The sequence below is a fragment of the Dermacentor andersoni genome, chromosome 4 (genome assembly GCF_023375885.2).
Source record: "Dermacentor andersoni chromosome 4, qqDerAnde1_hic_scaffold, whole genome shotgun sequence".
Lineage (NCBI taxonomy): Eukaryota > Metazoa > Arthropoda > Arachnida > Ixodida > Ixodidae > Dermacentor > Dermacentor andersoni.
This window is the reverse complement of record NC_092817.1, coordinates 80,511,038-80,533,422: the sequence shown is the minus strand read 5'-3', so window position 1 is coordinate 80,533,422 and position 22,385 is coordinate 80,511,038. Positions and strand designations below refer to the sequence as shown.

The 22,385-nt window shown below is 45.1% G+C and overlaps 1 protein-coding gene and 1 long non-coding RNA gene across 2 annotated transcripts; both read left to right on the top strand.

Annotated features, from left to right (window-relative positions):
• The first annotated feature begins 1,133 nt into the window (after positions 1-1,133).
• LOC126536366 (uncharacterized) lies at positions 1,134-8,918 on the top strand. The gene is made up of 6 exons (XM_050183298.2): positions 1,134-1,342; positions 4,217-4,303; positions 5,088-5,178; positions 6,357-6,517; positions 7,164-7,417; positions 8,028-8,918. Exons 1-6 carry the CDS (start codon positions 1,153-1,155, stop codon positions 8,376-8,378), a joined length of 1,134 nt encoding a protein of 377 aa, XP_050039255.2. The 5' UTR covers positions 1,134-1,152; the 3' UTR covers positions 8,379-8,918.
• A 4,479-nt stretch (positions 8,919-13,397) lies between these two features.
• Positions 13,398-20,444, top strand: LOC129386246 (uncharacterized). Its single transcript, XR_008613690.2, has 3 exons — positions 13,398-13,596; positions 14,741-14,882; positions 19,976-20,444. It is a non-coding gene; the product is annotated as an uncharacterized lncRNA (long non-coding RNA).
• The last annotated feature ends 1,941 nt before the right edge of the window (positions 20,445-22,385 follow it).

The following is a 22,385-nucleotide window of genomic DNA, read 5'->3' as shown; positions in this document are numbered from 1 at the left end:
AAAATTGTAACTATATATACGGAGGTCAAATTGCCGTCGATTAACAGTGATTACAGTGCTACTATATATATATATAGACATATCATAAGAAGCCAACAAACACTGACACCAAGGACAACATAGAGGAAATTACTTGTGCTTAATAAATGAAATAAAGAAACGATAAATTAATGGACATTGAAGTGGATGAAAAAACAACTTGCCGCAGGTGGAAACCGAACCCACAACCTTCGCATTTCGCGTGCGATGCTCTACCAACTGAGCTATCGCGGCGCTGTTTCCCTATCCCCTTTCTTGGGTATTTATGTGTACTAGTAGAACCCTGGGAGTGTTAGCCAGCGCCACCACTCACAGACCTTGGCGGCGGACGTGGAACGTCCTTTTTGCCGCAGGCGTCATGAGAACGTGATCTTTTTGGGTGAAGGTTTATTGACCAGTTGCCTTCACCCAAAAAGATCACCAGTGGACATGTATGCACTCTGTAAAGTCATCACCATCAACATGACAATCAGGAAGAAGTGAGGCCACAGCCAGTGAGAAACTCTATGGCCACAGCAGAGCGCCCTTTTCTTTCTTTCCTGCCACCGTTTCTCCTCCCTCTGCGCATGTTTCTCGCACTTGCGACCGGTAATCGGGGTTCGCCTCTGTCAACATCAAACCGATTGTCCTGTGGTGCCTGTCAATTAGGCACGAGCCACGGGCCTATCATTACTGGTATATGTATAAGTTCACTGAAGCGCCCCGGAAGATAACACCGACCGTGGTGTACTTTATTCTTTTTTCCTCTTTTTATGAATAAAAGCTTTCTCAAAATTTTGCTATGCTTCAGTTGCCTACTTCGTTTTTGATGTTTTTACTTTTTACGCCTTCTTGGCTTTTGTATGGTGCACTTTTGATTACCTGCACTGTGACCAATCCCCCTCGTGGGTGTGAGCCATGTTAGGCGACGGCGACAACGACGACAAACAACAACAACAACAACAACAACAACAACAACAACAACAACAAGCTGTGATTTTCTTCCGTTTTCTTGAGTAACGAATCTGGGATTGTGGGATAGCCGGCTCTGACGTAGCCTCCCTTCCCATGCTTCTACATCTAAATAATAATAATAATTATAATACCACTAAAAGAAGCCAGCTGCGAGGCGCCATGCTTCACGGCGGTGGGGACGCAGCGGCGGCGACTGCGCAGCGGGTCGTCTGCTGGTCGAGCGGCGACTCGGAGGACGTGCAGGCCCAGTCGGGCACGTATCTCGGCCTGGTGCTCGCATTCGCCAACGTCTTCTTCAACGCGTCCAGCTTCGTCATCAAGAAGCACGCCCTGCGGAGACTCGTCGAAGGTGAGACGTGCCTACACCGCTTGCTCGACCCTTCGATTGCGGACGCGTCGCTTTGCAAACGAAAGGCATTGTCTAGTCGTTACAAAGAGCCGCTGTGTTTCTAGTTAAAACGCATGTGAACGCGTTCTCTGAAGGGAGGCGAACAAGCTTTCCTTGGAAAGTGGGCTCGGTCCATTGTGTTTGCTTTGACTATGGGAATGCAAATTTCATCGCGACAATGGGACTCGTAGAAGTGACACTTATTTAATATTTCTGACAGGCCTCCTCTGAGGCAGTGGGTGAGGGGAAGTGTCGCAGTAAGAAATGAATGGAATGCAGCAATATTCACGTATTCAACGTCATACAAAGTGTTTAGAGCATTGTACATAAAAAGAAAACGAAACAAAGGACGCTGGTATAGACAGAGTAGAAAAGAAGGCGAAAACAAACAGTCCTTGAAGCAAACAGAACAACAACGATGAACAAAAGTTAATAGTCGCTCCAATGTGCAGTCAAACGGGGATAATAAATAAGTCGAACCCGATTATAACGAACAGACTTGTACGCGAAAATTAATCGGTATGTCACGTAGTTCCATATACTCAAGCTCACTTATATAGTGTGACCCGGCTAATAGCCAACCTGTTCAAAGAAAAAAAAAGAAGTATAAGAACATGGGGAAAGATACAATCTTAAGACGGTAAGATAAGACCTTAAGACCATAAGATACGATCTTAAGACCGATTTTCACACCTTTAACGACTGAACGCCGTATATATTATAATTGTATCTTTGGGCGCCCATAACGTAAATCTATTCCAAACTTTTCTATTCCAATTCTGCAATCAGCTCTCCGCGAATGGTCAAAAACGTTTTTGGACCACCCTACGTCGCCTGTCTGTCACGCGACGTCACGAAAACCGCGATAGCACCCCATCTGATATGACGTGTAGACACGGATTATGCATGATTGAACCGAACAACAGAAAAATAGTTATTTCTCATTCGACGCCTTTTCGGCATTAGCCCTCGGCTATTGGTCAAAAGGTTTCGGGCTGCAGTCACTTTACCTGCCTGTCACGCGATGTCACAAAACCTCGAAAACTCGCAGCGTCAATGTGACGTGTACGCGTTAAAGATGCATTAATACGCCGAACAACACTGAATTTTCTTTTTCTGAATAGCCGCAGGCTACCCAGTTATTGCTGGCTATACTCGCACCTGCCGGAGAGCATGGGTTTATTTGTGTATAATAAACCTTTCTGCGCGGCCGTGTAGCGTTTTCGAGCACTTTCGGCACGACTACGGCATCGCTCTGCCAACTCTGCTGAGGATCCGTTTTAGCGGCATTTTTAGCCTTGCATGTCGCCGCAATTTTCAACCAGCCACCGCCAGTTAAGTAAGGGAAAGCGGACCAATCGCAGACGCCGGCACCACCCTCTTCATCCGGTTATCTATTTTCAGTGCGCTGGCTCGGCCCCATGAAACCCTCTCCACTTGAGCGTACTCCTCGCCTCCTGGAAGCCAATTACAAACGAAAAACCACTCAATGTAGGCAATGTTATTCGTTTTGAAAGCAAATAAATGTGACCTATAAACTAAGAGGGCGTTTGATTGGGCTGTTGAGGCAACGCTGCGGGTTACCGCCCGATGCTTGCGTCGGTGGTTACGCAAATTTGACGACAGGAGATTGGAATAAAAACACATTGCAATAGTTGTACTTCATATAGAGTCCTTGCGCAATGTTTATTTTTTTGTTCAGCCTTTCTTTCTTTTCGCTGAGCAGCTTGGGATACACGGTATAAACGAACCTAAGCGAACCTAAACGAATGGTGCGATCGTTATGTTCGAATTCATTGTCTCCAGCGAAGAAAATAAGCCAGAAAGAAATTCATTTACAGAAGACAGAACTACGAAGCGGAGGCATAAATTTTTGCCTACATGTGCCTCGAAATGTTTCTCAGCGTCACTAAAAAATAGATTTCACGATGCGCGAGATGTTGTGCATGCATCTGTCCGAGTCCGCTTCCCTTTATGGCTTTATTGCGCAGGCAGCGGACGCCTCCAGTTCGATATAGGCAATGCACAGTTCTCTGTGAGAGAGTAGTCTTATGAGGGCATCGGTCATTAAATTTGACGTGTTCGATATAGAGGATATTTCACTTTAGTTGGGTTCGTTATATTCGTGTCTGACTGCACAAAAGAAAGCGAAAGCTTGAACCCGGAGGTACAACAATACGCATAAAAGTGGAAAAAGAAACGTTCCGTCCTGGCCAGCACTAATGATATATAAACGCACACGTACAGCAGTGACTCACATTCTGTTTAGCACGAAGGTAGCGAGTTCGAAAGCGGTCTACGAACTAGTAAAATATACTGTTTCAAAACACCTGCCGCATTTTTAGGACAATATAACATAGCACATCAAAGAAGAAAGTGGCCACCTGAGTTCTGTAAGAATTTCGCGTACAGACCGCGCGCACGCGCGGTAGGAGGCACGCGCGCATGCAGGAAAATGAAGCGACGTTGAAGTCATGAGCCTGCGAATTATTTGTCTATATATGTATATGCCACGCGTTTTCTCTCTTTCTTTTTAGTTCGTGCATCTCCTTTTCTTTAATTTTAATTCACACAGACTACGTAGAGTAATTAGGCCTGTTAAGGTGGATTATACAACTGAGGAGGGAGACGTTATGTACTTGCGCGACAAATAGCAAATTCTAGGTGACTAATTAAAAAAAAAATATTCAAAAGTGAACTGTGAAACTCTATTTCCACGCACAAAGCATATTTTGTCACGTGCTGCAGTATAAGCAGTATACTTGCAGTCAAGCACGGTCAAGTATAACTGCTTGCGCATCAAGTGCTGCGACCCTTCTGCGATCACATGTGCAGGCGATGAACGCGGCGTCATCAATCCTCATGGCGGCCTCCAGCTGCGGTTCCTGTACGATCCAGTGTGGCTGGTGGGAGCAATGCTCGGTAGGTCGACCCCGCGAGTCGCGTTCCCAGTAATCCTCTGTGTCCGAAGACAGTGAGAATTAGAAATAACTCTCGCGTTTACCTTTGCGGCTGACTAGCGCTTTTTTTTTTCTCGTAAAGCGATCATGACTTGCGTGCTTTGCTTACGGGCATTTACGCTGAGTCAGCATGTAGTTGCCAATATAGGACGTATACATATCTGTATTTTAGTGGAACACTTCGTGCGCCTGCGTGAAGCGTTACACGGAATAGCACGTACTCAAGTCAGTTTGTTTCTACTTTAAAGGTTAAATATATATTGATCCTTTCTTAACCGCAACACCAAACGACCACAGCTGCAGAAAAGGCACAAGACAACGACAACAGTAGAAAGTTTTGTACTTTTCTTGTGCATTCGTTCATTTTTCGCTGTGACCCATATAGAATGAATCAATACCTACTAGATCAGCTAGTTCCACTTCTACGTCACATTTATAGTGAGGCCGCCGCCGAAGAGCTAGAACCGGTCTCGACGAGATCTATATACGATCCTGCACGCCAACGTCAAATGCAATCAATATATTTAAGTGTTCTCTGAGATCCTGTTCGTTCGGGGAGCAACGAGTGCTCAAAACTTTATCGAGGCGGTCCCTATGAGTATGACTCACAGGGATAAAGTCAAGGCGAAGCTTGTGTAGCTCACGCAGTAGCTTTACTGGTAAAGCTAAGACGGTTTATATTCTATAGTGGCTAAATTTTACCGAAAGCATGCAGAACAGAGTACTGACACGCGTGTCCATGGCAGGCATCTCCGCGGACATGGCGCAGGGCTTGGCACTGCAGTTCACCTCGTCGACACTAGTCGTGGCCATCGGCATGGGAAACGGGCTCGTCACGTGAGTCGTCCAGCTATGTTGCCTGTTACGGGCTTACATTCGACGTGCTTTCTTTTTATTGCGATAGCAATTATGTGGGCACTACAGGCGCATTATTGCCGTCGGCGTCACCGTCATATTCCGTATAAAGTCCAAGGACGATAACAGCGCCGCCGAGCGCCGTATGCTGTACGTGCGAGTGAAAGCGCGCGACGGGAGCCGACGATTGGCGGCTCAATCTGGCGCGCTCAGGGGAGGAAAGGTCGTGTGGGGACGGCAGAGAGGAAGTGGGGGCCGCGTTGTTTTCCGGCAGCAACTGCGTATTTCGCGACCGCGCAATAGGGAAATTGGCGATCGTGGCGCAATCTGGTGCGCGCAAGGGAGGAAAGCGGGGAGGCAGCGCGGGATGGAGAGGGGGGGGGGGGGGTGGCGGCGTTATATTCCGGCACCAACTGCGTACTTTGCGCGGTCGCGCGCGCCCTATCTTCAAAGCGATCTGCAGACGGCTCATACCTTTGTGTGTGCTGTGTTCTCGCCGCTCAGTTCGCGTTGAAGGGATAGACAGCACGAAGGTCACTTCGATCGCTGCTGCTGCCGTGCTACCTCACGCCAGCGTTCTGACAGCGAGTAACCGCAGTCATCGAGTGTGGTGTGTACATGTTTTCCTGCACGCGCTGACACGATGCTTGTCAAGTTAGTTAGCAAGCGAACGTTCCCAAGTTTATACGGCCGATAAAAATACTATCCTTAATTCGTATAGCTGTCTACTAATTTGCTATCGTAATCGACGCTTCGCTTTTCGGGCGAAACTGTGACATTTTGATTGCGATAGCATTAAGGGCTCCGTGTCGCATAAAATCCGGCGTTAGCGTCCCGCGTCCAGCGTCGACCGTGTTGTGAGCGAAAAATCATTCCGAACCAGGCATACCCAACCACGCAAGCACTCCGTGAAGCCCAGAGGCATTACTGAACTAATTGAATTTCCCAAAGTAAAACGCGCAAAAAAAAATCGTGAAGTACGACTTACACACAACCTACAGACATGATAACGTCGAACTGTGATTTGAGTATACGAGAAAACATAATTCTGTGCGTATAGCAGAAGTATTGCGCTCTTGAAAGCTTGGTGCGCCGCGTGCTTTGAACAAGGGCACTGAAACTTAGACAGTGTGACATGCTACAAGCACTGGCCTCCGCAGGGCTGTCCTGACAGCTACACTCCTCCGCGAACCAACATCGCTGCTGGTGGTGAGTTCGTGCATTTTGACGATTGTGGGCACAGTGCTCATGGTGCTTGGCGTGCCTGCTGAGATGGAGCCCATGACAGCCATGGAACTCGAGCTGTACCTCGCGCAGACCGGTGGGTATATCATAATGAGCCACATGCGGCAGCTATCCCGTCGACTCTTATAAAGTTGCGCGTTCGTCCGGTTTTGTACGCTGTACGGGTATCACGACAGTTGTGGCCGCGGCGGGCAATGCCAAAGTCGGCGCAACGGAATCAAACTGCTCATTCGGCAAACTGTGCCGTAACGGAAAGAATGAACCGCAAACACAGCAGTGCCAGGTGTTTACACTGTATACACAAGCATGGTAGCAAGCAGTACACCAGCAGACACATGAGACGCGCTCACACAACTGCGTCGCAGCAACTGTGCAGCGACGCCACGTGAAAGAAGCAAGAACGCCTCTGATGGCACGACACAGCAGCTACCATGCGCGGATCCAGGGGGGATATGTCCGGAGCGCAACGCACGTGACAAACTAATGAAGTCCTTTCTTTGGTATACCGTTATTTTGCTCTGGAGAGACAAGAAATGTTTAATGATTATTGAAGAGAACCCGTCAGCACGTAAAGAACTCATCATCATCATCAATCACCATCTCAAAGTCAGACCTCCCCCACTCTTTCTCGAGACCATCGATTGATACAGGCTGCGGTCTCATTACAAATCGTAGGGCTGTCTTAATCTGAAGGAATCACGCGGTTCCGGCGCGCGCTACAGGCTTCTTGGTGTACGTGTTGCTGATGGCCGGGCTGCTGGCGTTGTGTGCGGGCCTGTTGTTGCACGCCCGCGGGGACCAGTGCATCCTGGTGAATATCTGCATCAGCGCGCTCGCCTCAGTGCCCTACACGATCGCCATCAAGGCCATCGTGATGACCGTTTCCGAGCTAGGAGAGCTCGTGTCTGTGCGCACTGCCGCCTGGTTCGTGGTGGTCGTCGTCTCCTTCTTTGCACACGTCATCTTCCTCAATAAGGTACACACGCATGTACGCGCCGCGCCATTTCGTGCTTGCCTCTCGCATGACTTTATTGCGGACAGACAGTTATTTCAACATTTCACCACACACACACGCACGCATACGCACATCCATGCATGCACGCACACGAATACACACACACATACATACTGTATCTCGCGCCGTGAGCACTGCCCACGTAACATAGTGTTTCCGCTTTATTTCACAACTAGATGGAACGCACTTCAGCCGGGATCACAACATGGTCACCATTAAATGCTGAAAGAACTTTCCGACATCGGCGCCACGACATATCATTAGCGAAGGCGGCTTTGTGAAAGTTTTGTGAATTTGGCTCTAGTTCTCGATGGGAAGAAAGTAACTGAGACTGTTCTGCAAATTTAACCAGCGCAAACAAACGACTCAAGCACACATATACGCAGGACCAGCGCTCGCCCTATGTATATGTGTCCTTGTGTCCTCGTTTATTTGCACTGCTTAAATTTGCAGCATGTCGCACCAACTGGCCCAAATTGAAGTTCGTACTGCGGTTATGCGCAGGCCATTTAGACGTTGCGTCGATTGTCACGAGCTTTGACGGCCGTCTGCTTCCCTTCCATACGTGCAGGGACTGGTGCAGTTCGATCCGGTGCGCATCTCGCAGCTGTCCTCGTGCTTCCTGTACCTGAGCCTCACCGCCACCATGATGTTGCTTTCCCAGTCCTGGCAGGAGGCGACGCCCTATCACGTGTTCTTGCTGATGCTGGGCGTGGCGGACGTGTCCTTCGCGCTGTTCGCCTTCGTGCTTTTCCAGGAGGACCACCAGCGTTCGGACACTGCGGTGCAAATCGCGCTGCGACTGCTCATCGCCGGCATCGGCAGTCGAGCCAAGGGTCGAGCTCAGCCGCTGCCGCCGTACCCTGTGGTGCCGCGGCCACGCCGCATTCTGGCCGGCAGGCGGCGACATCGGAGCAGATGACAGATCGGCGTCTTGGCTCTGATCGGTGTCCTTGTAGAATTAACACTTCCAGGGACGTAAAAATCCTCTAGTCAGATTTGAACAAAAAATTCATGTGATGTGACATCTGGATTATAACGACTGTAAATATTACCAAATGTAATTACACTCGGTTTCTCAAGGACAGAGTTAAGTACTCCTATACTTCCTATTGTATTAACGTTACACTTCCGTGAGTGACAAAGTACCTTGGCGCGCATATTTCACAAGCACTCATTCTTGGCACGAGCATATACCACAAAACAACAAATAAAATTCTCATGCTCATGGTTCTCGCTTTACATGCAAGTACTGCAAGTATAAAACAACTTCTGTATGTAACATATGTGAGGTCTATTCTCGAGCACGCCCGCGTGCTTTGGGGGACCCTAATCAGCAGAGCCTAATAGACTCTCTGGAAAGCATACAAAATTGATCTGCAAGACTTATCGTCAGTAATGATTGTTGTCTCAGCAATGCCAAAGCGATGAAGACAGATTTTCAGTTGCCTTTGCTAAGCGGCTTTCAAGTGACCTTGAGCCAAAAGTCAGAGCCGTTATCCGGGCACTCAAGACCAGAACGAAGCGAGAACATCCGGGCATCACTGCGAAACAAATCGAGATCATCTGGGCCACCATTCAAAACTTAAGAAAACGCGGTCTTCGGCCCCCAACCATTTGTACAGGCCCGCATTGCACACGTTAGTTATACTGTCCAAAGAAGTTACAAAAATGTTGCTTTCGAGCTCTTCCTAATGTTTGTTCGCAATATCACTCAAGCTGTAACTTCTAGTACGCTAGAGTTTTATTTGTCATTTCATGATAGCGACGTTCAAAAGGCAGATACAGGGCACCATATACTTCATTGTCATCTTTTGGCGCTGAGACAGAGTTGCGTGTGTTCAACGCCAGCGGTCCGTGGGTTCCGCGGTGCGGGTGTTGCGGCGCCACGCTGCGTGGCGCCTCCTTCAGGCGATTTTTTTATTCTAGCTGGGCAGTGTGCGCTGTCTCCCTGGCGTCTCACTGGCTGTTGTGCCGCCTTCGGCCGGTTTTCTACTTCTAACTGGGCAGCGTCCATATGGACCAGCGCACAGTATGGCGTGGTGCGGTGTGGCGCGCTGTGGTGCGGTGCGGTGGGGTGTGCCGTTGCGAACATGAACTACACCCATTTTAAGATTGTGGCTAGTATCACCTCCAACCAATCTGCTTTGCCTATTGCCGTTTCATGCTTACATCTACTCACAATTACGGGAGAGCCAGCAATATATCTTTAGAATATTTACTACGAACGCACTGGCATCAACAAAGCAAGACATATATGTTACCTCCACACTATACATCTCCCAATGACGAGAGCGTGGCATCGAAGTTCGCGAAATAAAATTTAGAAGTAATTTACAGGAATAATCTTTTTCCGCACACTATTCCTCAGTGGAACTTAGTTTGTAAAGAGGATATGAGTATTGGATCGAATTCAGCGCTCTACAGTCGAATTTCATGTATTTAAGGATTGAAATGCGTTGCAAAGTTAGTTTTTTGTTCTTCTCTTACTCACTTTTTTTTTAATAGCGGCTCTGTATCACCACGTTTCAATATGCTGCGTTTTCTTAAACAGTGCTTTTATTGTACTGTCCCCCGCCCCCTTCTTTTTTTTTCCTAGAGTAGCCGTATTTGCTTTGCGTGTCACCGTGTACCACGTTGTTGTTCTAAAGAAATCGCAAATACAAACCTCCTTCTGTAATCCCTTGGAGTGAATGTGGGATTCTGTAACAAATTTATAATAATAAATTATCTACGTGGGCCGCAATATAGAGGTGAGTTCTCATTTCACGTAAACCATTTCATTAAAAAAGAAACAATGGGCGCTCCTGGACTGGACGTGGGCAAGCACCTGCTGCACTCTAAAAATTTTCACACCCTTATGGGTGTAATGCGGGTGTATTCATCTTTTCACCCTTGTAAACACCCTTGAAACACCCTTTTTTAACGGAAAAGGGTGTTCAACAAGAAAACACCCTTGGAACACCCCAGTCTTTCTAATTTACACCCTAATTATAAGGGAGTAAGTGAACAAGCTTACAGTATATAATAAATGAACATTGCCAGTTAAGGCGTTGATATTGGCTATACATGAAACGCGCGCTACCTGCGCTTGAATCAGGTAGCTGGAATGATTAGATCGGGGCATCTAGACAGCAGCGCACTGGCTCCGAACAGCGGTCAAAAATGAAGTTTCCCACGAATGTTGATATCGAACGGATGACACTAACGCGCAGACTCTGTATAGCTGGATATCTGCAAAAGGCTTCATATGATCAATGGCAAAAAATTTACAATGCTATCACTGAATACTTAAAGGTATGCAACCAGTTAGACTGAGAATGGTTAGGAGTGAAGGCTAACGGTAAATAGCACACTAACTTACGGTTTGTAGATGACATTCGCATACTCAGCAACGCTGCAGACTATTTGCAGCAAACGTTTGAGGACCTTGGCGAAGAAAGTGTAAGAGTCTAATTGAGAGTTAGTATGCAGAAGAGAAAAGTAACGTTCCGCAGCCTGGCGACAGATCGAATGTCATGGTCGGCAGTCAGCCTCTAGAACCTGCGCAGAAATACGTTTATTGAGGTTAATTACTCGCAGGGGCCTCTGATCAAGGAAATTAACAAAAATAAAAAATTAGCTGGAGAGCTTACGGCAGGCACTACTAAATCATGACCAGGGAGCTTACTGCTAATCATTGCTTTCTACCGTTACTAACGTATGGGGCCGAAACTTGGAAGTTACCAAAGAAGCTTGGGAAGACGTTGAGGACCGCGCAACGAGCGATGGAATGAAAATTATTTGGCATGGCGATAATAGACTGGAAGACAGCGATGTGGATTAGAGAGCGAACGGGGATAGCTGATATTCTGGTTGACATTAAACGAAGAAGTCGTGCTGGGCATACATTGCAAAGCGTAAGGGAGAGAATTAACTGCTGCTCTATTGGAGTTAGAGAATGGGTGCTAAGGGAAGGGAAGCACAGTCGAGGACGGCAGAGAATAATGTGGACGTGATGGAATTGGGAAACTTAAAGACACGTGGAACCAGTTAGCACAAGACAGGGGTATTGGAGATCGCTGGAGAAGCTTTCGTCCTGCGATGGACGTCAAAAATAAGCTGATGATGATGATTATGTGACGACATCCATGCCAGCTTCGCGGCATGTCATTCATGTTATGTCGTGCATGCGTGTCATGCACGTTCTGATAGCTCGATTTACATCGATTGCGGGGGGGGGGGGGGGGGGGGGGCGGAGGAGTAACGGCGTAGCCAAGTGGGGCACGCCGGGCACTTGTACCGCTCACTAACAGTAAATTTTTTGCTACTATGGCAATGGCCCCGCTCCTTCCTCCTCCACGGTCAATTGGGACCCCCCCCCCCCCTCACACGCAAAAATTTTCTGGCTACGCCACTGTGGGGAGGGGGTTGTAAGATTGCTCTAGACCCCTCCCCCTAACTTGTCAACGGAAACGGGGGAGGGGAGGGCAGCTGCCGCCGGGCCGCAAACCTTAGGCAGCCAAATTACCGGCTGCATTTCCCTTTGGACGTGAATACTGCTCTAATGTCATTACACTGTAGGATTCGTGGCGGTTCGAGGGCATGCGACAATAAAAAAAAAAAAAAACACATACAGCCATCAGCAAGTCTTAGCTTGAGCAGATCTTTGGGAGCTGGGCAAGACTCTCAAAAAAAAAAAAAAAAGCTTGGCACCCCTTACATGCATTGTCAACTCTGGGTCACCGCTGACTGCACATTTCCGGTAAAAAAAAAATCACACAGGAACTCCTCTCGGATTTGTCTAAGTATGCGTAAGCATTGTGACTCTTCCTCATCTACACGCAGTCCATGTCGTTATCAATGTTATGAGACTTGATCCGACGACTATAAGCGACAGCGCTGCGGCGACACGAACTGCTCAGGTCGGCAGCGCCAAGTGAATGGTGCAAGCAAAGTACTGCAGGTGGCGGGGCCAGGTGCGCTGGTGAAGTTCCGTTCGTTTTGAGCCGTTATCGCTCTTTAGCACTTCTCATCCGCGTCGAACCATTATCAACCGTTCTCCGGCGGCGGCTGCTTGTGGCCCGGCCGCGCGAACCGTATCTTGAAAGCGAACAGCATTGTGGACAGAGTGTGCCCACTGCTGAAAACTTCACGCGCTGTGTTCTCACCGTTTACTTCGCTTTGAAAACAGACGCGCGTGCACCTATCTTGAAAGTGATCTGCGAAAAGCGCATAGTGCGGCATGAGCTGAAAGCTTCGTGAGCGCAGTGTTCTCGCCGCTTCGGTCGCGTTGAAGCGAGAGCTAGCACGAAGGTGAATTCAATCGCTGCTGCGGGTTCTATTTTGAAAGATATCGTGCGGTGCGGAATGACGGACGGATGGTTTTTCTTGTTGGGTAAGTATAGAATGCTTACGTTATAAAAAAAAATCGTAGGGTTCGCGAATTTCGCGATAACAACCAACACTAACCTACTCCCCCGCCCCCCGCTGAGCGATGCCGTCTTGATCGCCCCCTCCCAACCCCGGGAAAAGGGACACTACCTCTCTATCTCAGTTGAAGAAACGATGATGAAACGTTAACAACGACAAGAACGAGATTTCCTAACGAGTTGTCTTATGGCCTCCGAGATTTGCGCGCGAAGCTGGCGCGCGCGAACCTGGGAGGCCATAATTGGCCGCTTAATAGCATAAAAAGACAAAAAGATAATGCCAAACGACACAGTTAAAAATTCAAACAACGTACTGATCTTAGCTATACTGTTTGGGGAAAAGAAATAAAAAATTAGACAGCCGTAACACACGCCACTAAAGCCACCATCGCCGGCATAACGCGGAACCAACAGTTGGCAACATTGCTTCGTCCGCTTCGTCTCCGCAACGAGAGCCGCTGAGAGCCGCCATCCTTTCGCGCCGGCCGTTTTGTCATAGTTCTGTTTTTCTGCAAGTCCGTGCACGCAGCTCATCGGTAGATGCACGGCTGCACGGCGTCGCATTGCGACCTGCGGCATTTTCTCGTGTTCGCGCAATCGGTGTGAAACATGTCGCATGTGAAATATTTGATAGAAGTGCATCACGTCCAAGTCAAGCCGCCGTACGAGTGTATGGCTGTGTGCCCCGTTCTCGGAAGCGTCGACGGGTTTCCGGCATGCGGATTTCAGGTACGTGCAAATGCGTTTCGCCCTCCTATTGAGCTCCGGAGCGAAGCGTGCAATATTTCATGTGAAAGATGCAGTGACCGTCATCATGGTGTGAATTTCGAGCGGCAAACGAGAACTGTGGCACTTAGCGCATACCGCGGCTGCTAAGTCAGCGTGGAAATTGTTTTACGTTATCGTAATATGTTGCTGTCAGTCTAATCTGCCGCTTGTGGACAGCTAGCCCATTGACTTTTGCTTGTGGCAGCGATAGGTATATAAATGGAAGCGGTAATAATTTTCCAGAGCAGACAGTTGTTTCGCTCGATGTTTGGTCGTGTTCCATGGCGTTATGAAAGCTAGAAAACTAACTGGCTTGATCGTGCTTAGTTCCAACTCCAAGGGGCGTAACGTTGGCGCTGTATATGTTTGTTTTCCGTGCCGCGAGTACCACTTTCATGCTTTTGTTGCATGAGAGTGGTAGCTGCTGCATGCCGTCTGGGCAGAATACAATAAAAGCTATTTCCTCACTTTCATACGTATGCAATGTGACGTAACAAAATTTCCAGCGTTCTATTCGGAGCGTAAATATCCAGTATAGTTTAGTAAGAAACTCAAATTCTGTCTTAGCTTAGTAGGCGTGAAACAAGTGAAACTCTCATTCCTTTTTGAATTGTTCGCCCAAACCGCACTGCCCGCAGATGCGTCATCGGGTAATTGACAGTAGCTTCGCTACGTGAGTTGTTTTTTATGCGCCAATATTGCCCGGTTAAGTATCCTGTTAATTTATGCCGACGCTCGTTCATCTTGATTTTAAGCGATTACTATCCCCGAGTACCGGACGATGCCAAACTTGTTGCGAGGTGTAGCAAAAGCGGGAAATTCAAACTAGCGTGGCTGCAAGTTCCTGTTTTTAAGTTTCTTCAATTCAAAGCCAACAGACACAGTATCACTGATTTATTTCCATTTCTGCTGTACTTGATCAATCTAATGTGACAACTGCATTTGCTCTTTAATGTTCTCCTTTTACTGTGTATTCAGCTTGGCTGCCAGAAAATGCTTGAATTTTTTGCAGTATCCAAGTGACGAAATATTTCACTGACGGCCGTGTGTGAAACATGCAAGATGACAAAACTGATAGCAAAATGATGAGATGTTTTTTTTATAGCGTGTGGACTCGACTTGACTTTTGGTGAGGATGTCGATCGACCTTGGGCCTGGTGACAGCACACCCGACATGGCCGAAGTGCAGCCTATCAGTTGAGTGCCCCCGAATGGACCATCAGCATCGGTGAATGAAGCAGATCCAGGTAGGGGCAATTTTTATTTTGTAACAGAATACTGACAGCTGCCTCTTTTTTTAAGAACTAAATAACTTATTTACAAACCAATCCTTTCTCTTTGTGCAGCCTACATAGAATTGTTTTTTGCTTGTTATACAGATCTTCAGAAAGCAGTTCTTCTGAACCCTTTTTGCATGCACAAATGAATAAAGAGGAGTGCACTTTCTGAAGAAATTGATGCATTGAAATGTGCGTTCGACACACAATGAGATGCAAAATAACCAACTTTAAAGCGGTAAAAAAAAAAAGTTTGAAACATGTTCTAACATCATAGCCCGCCTTGGCATACGGATCTAAATATAACAGCAACAGAGGTGCATGCAGAGAAGTGTTTGTAAATGTTTGCAAGATATGTACATTGTCTAAGAAATTGTTTTTATTTACTCGAGCTTCTTGGTGCCATGGCAGTGTAGTAAAAGCTCAAAATGATGCCCCTGCTCCTAATAAGCACCTTTAGATATTAAAATTAAATTATGGGCTTTTACATTCCAAAGTCACAACCTGAAGTTTTGGGAACCTGGCTTTCTTTAATGTACACCTGAATCTAAGTGCATAAGCATTATTGCATTTTACCCCCATTGGAGGGCAGCTGCCACTGCCTAGATTGAAGCTGGGACCAGCATGACTGAGCAGCATGGCATCATAGTAAGTGGGCTATAACACCAGGTCAAAATGAGAAATACTGCTTAGAACTACCAACTTCTTGGCTCACAAGCACTTTGCACTAAGTTAAAGGAGTATGGAGTACTGACAGCGACCGTTTATGTACCAATTTCTTTTTAGGCTGACTCCATTATTAAGGTGCGAAGCTTCAATTAGTCAAAACCAGCCTAAGTTACAGAACCAGCGGAAAACACGCACCATGTATAGCTGGATTTGGAAATGAAAATGGAGTCAATTCATGTTGCCGAAAATGGAGGAGGTGGCAGTCACACTATTTCATGCATTTTGCCTAAAACATAGTCAATAATAATTAATCAATTTCTAAAATATTCTTTTTGAAAAGTTTTTTTTCAACCATGAAAGGAGGAGCCAAATGGTGTTCAGGTGCATGAGTGGCTAGTTGCACAGCACTCCTTGCATGTATTCACTGGCTTCTTTCAAGATTGAAAAAAAAAAATTGTTGCACCTATTGAGCAGTAGAAAGCTGGATTGGGAATTTTTCAGGATGCTCTACAATTTTCACACTGACACTTTTGCTTTGAATATAATATTTGAGCAGTTAAATAATCGTTAATAACTAGTCACCTAATTAGGAAAAATGCAAGAATTGGTTTCACTTCCTCAAAATGATGGCAAACGTCATTACATTGGTGCTGTTCAGCTACGTGGCACTTGTACATATTTAAAGCTTGCACGTGTCACACAGACCACCTGGTAATTACAAGGCATATATAGAAGTGGCTAAGTTGTGTGAGCCAGCCATGTGTAGCGAATCATGAGAAACAGCCATGTTTCTTTGACTTAAGGGCATGGTCAGATTTACATGCTCGACACCTTGTATCAGTGTGTTCTAGGCCTGTTCGTAGTTTAGCTGCTACATAAACAATATTTCTCCACGTGTAAGCTCATATGCATCTTTCATGTACATTGCCTCGTGTGTCCAAAATAAACCATCCTCGCGCTTCCTTCATTATGACTTCATCTGTTGCTGTGCTAAATTTTTAACATGCAACTGCACAAATTTTCATCCAGTTTTCATATTTCCTCGTTGTTTGGTGGCTTTATTTCTGAACAAGTTGTTTTCGTTAAACCCTATTGCACACAGCAGTACACAGCATTTCTGCCTAGAGTGGGAATTGTTTTTTTTTTCAGATTGACATTAATACACCTTGCCTGGGCAATGTAAGGCATTCTACATAACACGGCCCTGCAATAATGTTTTATATTGCATTCCAGTATCATGCAAAAGCTGTTTACTTACCAGATTAGAATATGTATAAGTGTTTGAAGTAACAGAACTGGAAGAAGCCAGCAGATAATGAGGCCAAGGAAAGCATAAAGGAACATGTTTTAAGTTGTTTATATGAAGTATAGAAATGATAAATTCTGGGTAAATGAAAGTGGATTAAAAGATATCCACCTGTGGGTGGGGAACGAACCCATAACCTTCACATTACGCAAGTGATATACTAACTACTGTGGCACTACGGCCGCATTCGAGCGTCAACAATCTGAGGGGCCATTGTGGACGGTTGAATGCTGCCTCGGTGGCACAGTGGTTAATGCATCGCATGCGTAATGCAAAGGCTGTAGGTTCGTTCTCCCCCCATGCCTGGTTGTCTTTTTCACCATTTTCATTTCCCTTTATCATTTCTACATTTATATAGAAAATTACAAATAAGTTTCCACGTGCCTTTCCTGGCATCTTCCAGCTGTGATTCAGAAAAATTTTGACCCTCAGTATCATTTCTTCTCGTTTGGAAGAACAGGAGCTTCATTTGAAAAATAATGGATTCACCTTGTTCAGCATCTCAATCTTATCACAGCATGTGTATTACTAAGTGAAGTTTTTGTAAAGATGATATTATAGCATGGGACCTAATTAGTAGCCTTTGTGTACAGATATATGACTAGTCTAATAAATAGGAGGATTTTAAGAAGCACTTCTAACATGGTCTGATCATGTGTTTAAAAAAGCTAATCTAGCATGATTTCAGGCATAACTGTTGCCCCATAAGAATATTTGGATCATCTGCATTGGCATTGTGTTTAGAGAGCAGCAATACTGCTTTGATTGAAGTAGCCTCCTGGAACATGAAGCATCGCTTCTTGCTGAGTCAAGGAAATATCTGCATATCTGAGGTGCATGTGTCATATGCTCGAATGCTGTTTAAAGGCTGCTAATAAGAAAATTACTTCACTTGCCTTCAAGAGATTGCTTCAGAAGTCTATGCTACTCGATCATAAACAATTTACCAGAGTGAACATTCATCACAGTTGGCTTTGCAATGTTTATGCAAAATACCACAAATGCCTACTAGACATGTGACTGCACTAAAACTTGGAATTAATGAGCAGTAAGATTTATGGGACAGAAAAACTTAGTTTATTACTCCAGAACAAAATGCCAGGCACTTCGGTTATTTCTGCCATAGAGTTTCTTACAGTAATTACTAGAGGGAACTCTGGCGCTGCAGTCGTACCACCATGGGAATGATGGGAAGCACATGGATTTGTCTGATATTCGAGCTTGTGAATTCAAACGTTCTTGTGGCTTCGTATATTATACGCCATATAAATCTTATTGTCGATTTCAGCGCAGTCTATACTCTTCGAAGTGCAGAAGACGGCGCCAACACGCACAATTGCTATTAATTGCAACGATTGAGCTTGTCCAGGTGGCCAAATTGAAAGGCGCCAAGCGTCTCAAGGTACTGGTATGCCCGCGATAAATTCATCAGGGCGTTGCACTCGCTTGTCGTTACATGCCTCCGTGGCTTAATGGTTTCAACATCAGACTTCTGTTCTAGAGTTCCTGTGTTTGAATCCTGTCATCGGACGATTTTAATGTTTATTTATTTATTACACAGTATTTGACAAAGTCACAAAGCCGTTTGAAGCCAAACAGATGAAGTTTAGGCAAATCCATGTACTTCCCATAATTTCCATGCTGGTGAAGCCGTTCTTGTTTGATCTTCTGTAGACACTAACGTCAGAGTTCCCTCTAGTAATTATTGTATGAAACTGATTTCTGCACCTCGCTCGTGCAGAAGCGGCACCACACCCGTTGCGTAAACATGCACTACCTTTCGGCCAAGTGCGGGGAATGCTGTGAACTCGCCCTGTACAAAGCCTGCACTAAGTAAAACAAATCACAACGTGCAGTTGCTGCCACGTTGAACTGGTGTAATGAGTAGTGAAATGCAGCACCTCCTGAACTAGTTCAGAAAGTGCAGGTTAATCAAGTGGAGATTATATAGTAACAGAAATTGAGTGATTCTGCATTACATTCGCGAAATATACTTCATGATACTTTTCCATTTATTTCCTCAGTTATTAAGAATCCCTTTTGCATTGTTGGACGAAACTACAGAATGCCAACATATTTTCTAGCATTCACTGGTAGCAAACATGTAAAAACTTGTTCTAGTTTCTGGATTGCCGCTTTAACGGTTAACCCCCTAGTTAATTCCGGAAAAATGTACCAAATTTTTTACGTACTCAATTTTTGGGTGTCATTCTCATTCTAAAAATATATTACTTCATTGGTCTCTGGTTAGAAATAACACAAAAATAAGAGCTGCTCTTGAGGGCAGCTTTCCCTCAATGCCGACTGTAACTCATCTTTGACAATAAGAGCAGCATAACATCGGGCAGAAAGAGTGTGACTCGTCATTGGCGATATTTGTACTTCCTCCAGTCACTAGTACAGCTTGGGTTCAAGGGTTAAAGGTTGCGACTTCGTTGCTGCCCAATTTTAATTCTGCAGCTGTTAAACTTGGGTGTAGCGTGTGTATGCGTGTGCATGCATTAAAATGACTTCACGCTAGAGCAAAGCAACTGTAGCGCAGAGAGGCATTAGTCATCTTTATATATTTGCTTTGTGAAGATGCGCTAAGTTTATCTTTTGCAGTATAGACTTCGCGCTCTTTGGCCAAAGATGCCCTTGTGCTACTAAAACCTATCAATTAATTAGCTTTTTGCAGTAGCAGGTGCTTATTCCTTTTTCAGGATCGGTGTGTGAGTTTTAATTTGTTTTTCTTGAACTGTGCAATTCCCACTCACAGGACTGCATGTCATCTGAGGTGTTCCGTTTTCAGTCAAGAATGTTGAGGTTTTGTTTGTGAAACTCGATTTCTTGCCTCAAACGAGCTTGTACAAACTGACCAGGCTGATAATTCTACCTGCTCATATGTGAAATATGTTGCGGTTATGAATCCTCATAATGAATGACACATAACATAAAAATTTTATCTTAAAACAATTTAATGAAATTTTTCATGTTTTTCGTGTTCGTGTTCACTTCTCTACTCTCGTGTCCTGTCTGCATGCCTCACCTCTTTTTTTGCATATTAAATATCATATAAACTTAACCATGCTTTTTTACCACAATTCAGGGGTAAAAGGTTCCGGTAACACCATGCATTCAGTATGGTGGCCCAGACGTGTATGCAAGCAACCTCCTTCACGTGGCCCAAGAACTACTCTGCAGTGTCTCGCAGACTTCCATGCGAAGCCCTCAACATTCTCGTCTCAGTGGAATGGCTGCTCATCTATCTGCGTGTCCATCACCAAGACGGCCAGTTGTAAAGCTCCTGTACCTGTTTAAGAAAGCTTAATGATTTTTTATTTAGTTTTCACGGTTGGCCGTAGAATCTTACCATTTTTGATGTTTCTAACATTTTTACCTGGCACAAAGTGGTGCAATAACTTTAAACCAGTGTAATGTATTTAAGTGATGCTCACTCTAATGTCTATCTGGTTTTTTAGTGTTTAAGAAATTTCAATGTCTGATCAGGTAACAGCATTTGAATTTGTCATCGTGGCTCGTTTCAATGAGCTGCTAGGAAATAAGACGCAAAACTTATCACATGCCAGTTGTAGCATTTTTTTTTCATGACTGAAGTATACACGTTTCAAAAGATGGAAAGTGGGGAAAAAAGCCTCAAGAACATAATCATCCTATCATTGTCATGTCCTTACAACTCTGCAATGACTAATGCCTCATACATCTTGGGAGCACATTGGTTGCAGTGCCTACAGGTATACTTGATAAGAAATAGCTTGCACCCAGATTTGCCACACAGTTGATGGCTGATGGCTTTTGTTTGTCTACTTCATGTTACTACTATGTATTCAATATTCATTTAGATGTAAAGGACACTACAGGCACTGAAGTACCAAATGGCACTTGCATTTCAGGGGACAAAGTGCCCAGCATACCTGTCAGAAAACGTGTTCTAGGGACTACCTTGCCTCTATAGGTAAATGGACACCAGATGCTCTGTGTACAGTGTAATTGGTGTACTTGTCTGGAGTGCTTGAAAGATGTGCTACGGGCTGTACTGGCACTGTCTGAAGATAATGCATGGTTCTAGAAAGCCTGCAGCTGAGCATCTGCCACCATACTGAAGGAACTGTACTAATTTATTGTGTTGATGTTAAAATTTAGGAGCTGCAATGAATAGTTGTAAATGTGGCAGCGTTGCCAAACTAAAGCACAAATTACACACCTCGACTCACACAATGCACTCTGAAAGTTTTGCTACGTGGTATCTGTGTTTGCTGCCTGACCTTATGGCACCTTTACGAGCAATCGCAGGTGATTGCAGCTGCTGAGGCTTTATCAACTGGCAAGTTGAAAAAAGAATGCTGTGCCACCAGTGTGGCTGTACATTCAGAGATGCAAACTATCTTGAACCAGGTGTTCGGCAGACAGTACATGTGCAGCCAAAACATGGTGTTTGAGCCCTATAGGCAACTAGGGTTCACAACTGCCCACAAGTGTGCTGTCACAACAGAAAGTTGAGAACAAGCAGCATTTTTACCGGTGTTCAAAACATTAGTGCAAGTCATTCTTTCACCAAGGCTGGTAATCATGCATATGTAATGAGAACAGGGCATTTGTTACACACAAGGGGTCATGTGTCAAGTTTAATTAGATCAGTAATCTATGAGATGGAATTATAAAAAGTATACCTTTTGTTCCTCAGTGGTCTCTTGGAGAGATGACCATTTTGGGCAGTTTAGTTTTGACTTATGGCTAGATTTGGTGTGCATATTTCAACTATAGCTAACAGTCAGTGCTCTGTCCTGCCCAGTTTTTATGTTGTCTTTGTGATATTTGCAATATTTTGCAGTTCAGCTGCAAAATATTGTCTATACTATTATATATTGTCTATGCAAGTATATGTCTTTACTATTACTAGTTTTCATGTTCAACTTTTGTGCAGTGCTCACTAGTTATTACTAGCCATGTTTTGTTCACATATGCTCTTGGATTGTTGCGCGAAGTGACACAGACTGCAAGCAGACAGGACGAGCGCTAACTTTCAACTAACTATATATATATATATATATATATATATATATATATATATATAGGTGATTGCAAAAAAACGCAGTTAAACATATCAGGAAGTAGGGAAGTCAAAAAAGGAAACAACAAAAAGACACTACTTCAGATTAACACACGTGTTGTGAAGATACTGAAATTCGCATTCTAACAGACAAAGATGCATGGCTAACGCAAGTCTCTCCTAATCTTTTAATGTGGAATGCCTCGATTATGTCCCGTGTGGTTTGACATTTGTGTCTCGAAAGAATTTTTGTGTCTTCAAACCAAGGTTTACAACCGCAATCGAAACAATGTGATGCTAGATGTGAAGCATTAGGGTTGTAAAGTGAATGTGTTCTTTTAGTATAATATTAATGCACCTGCCGCTCTGTACAATGTAAGTCTTCCCGCACTTGAGAGGAATCTGATAAAGTATACCAGTGTTACAAGGTGCAAAAAGGGACACATGT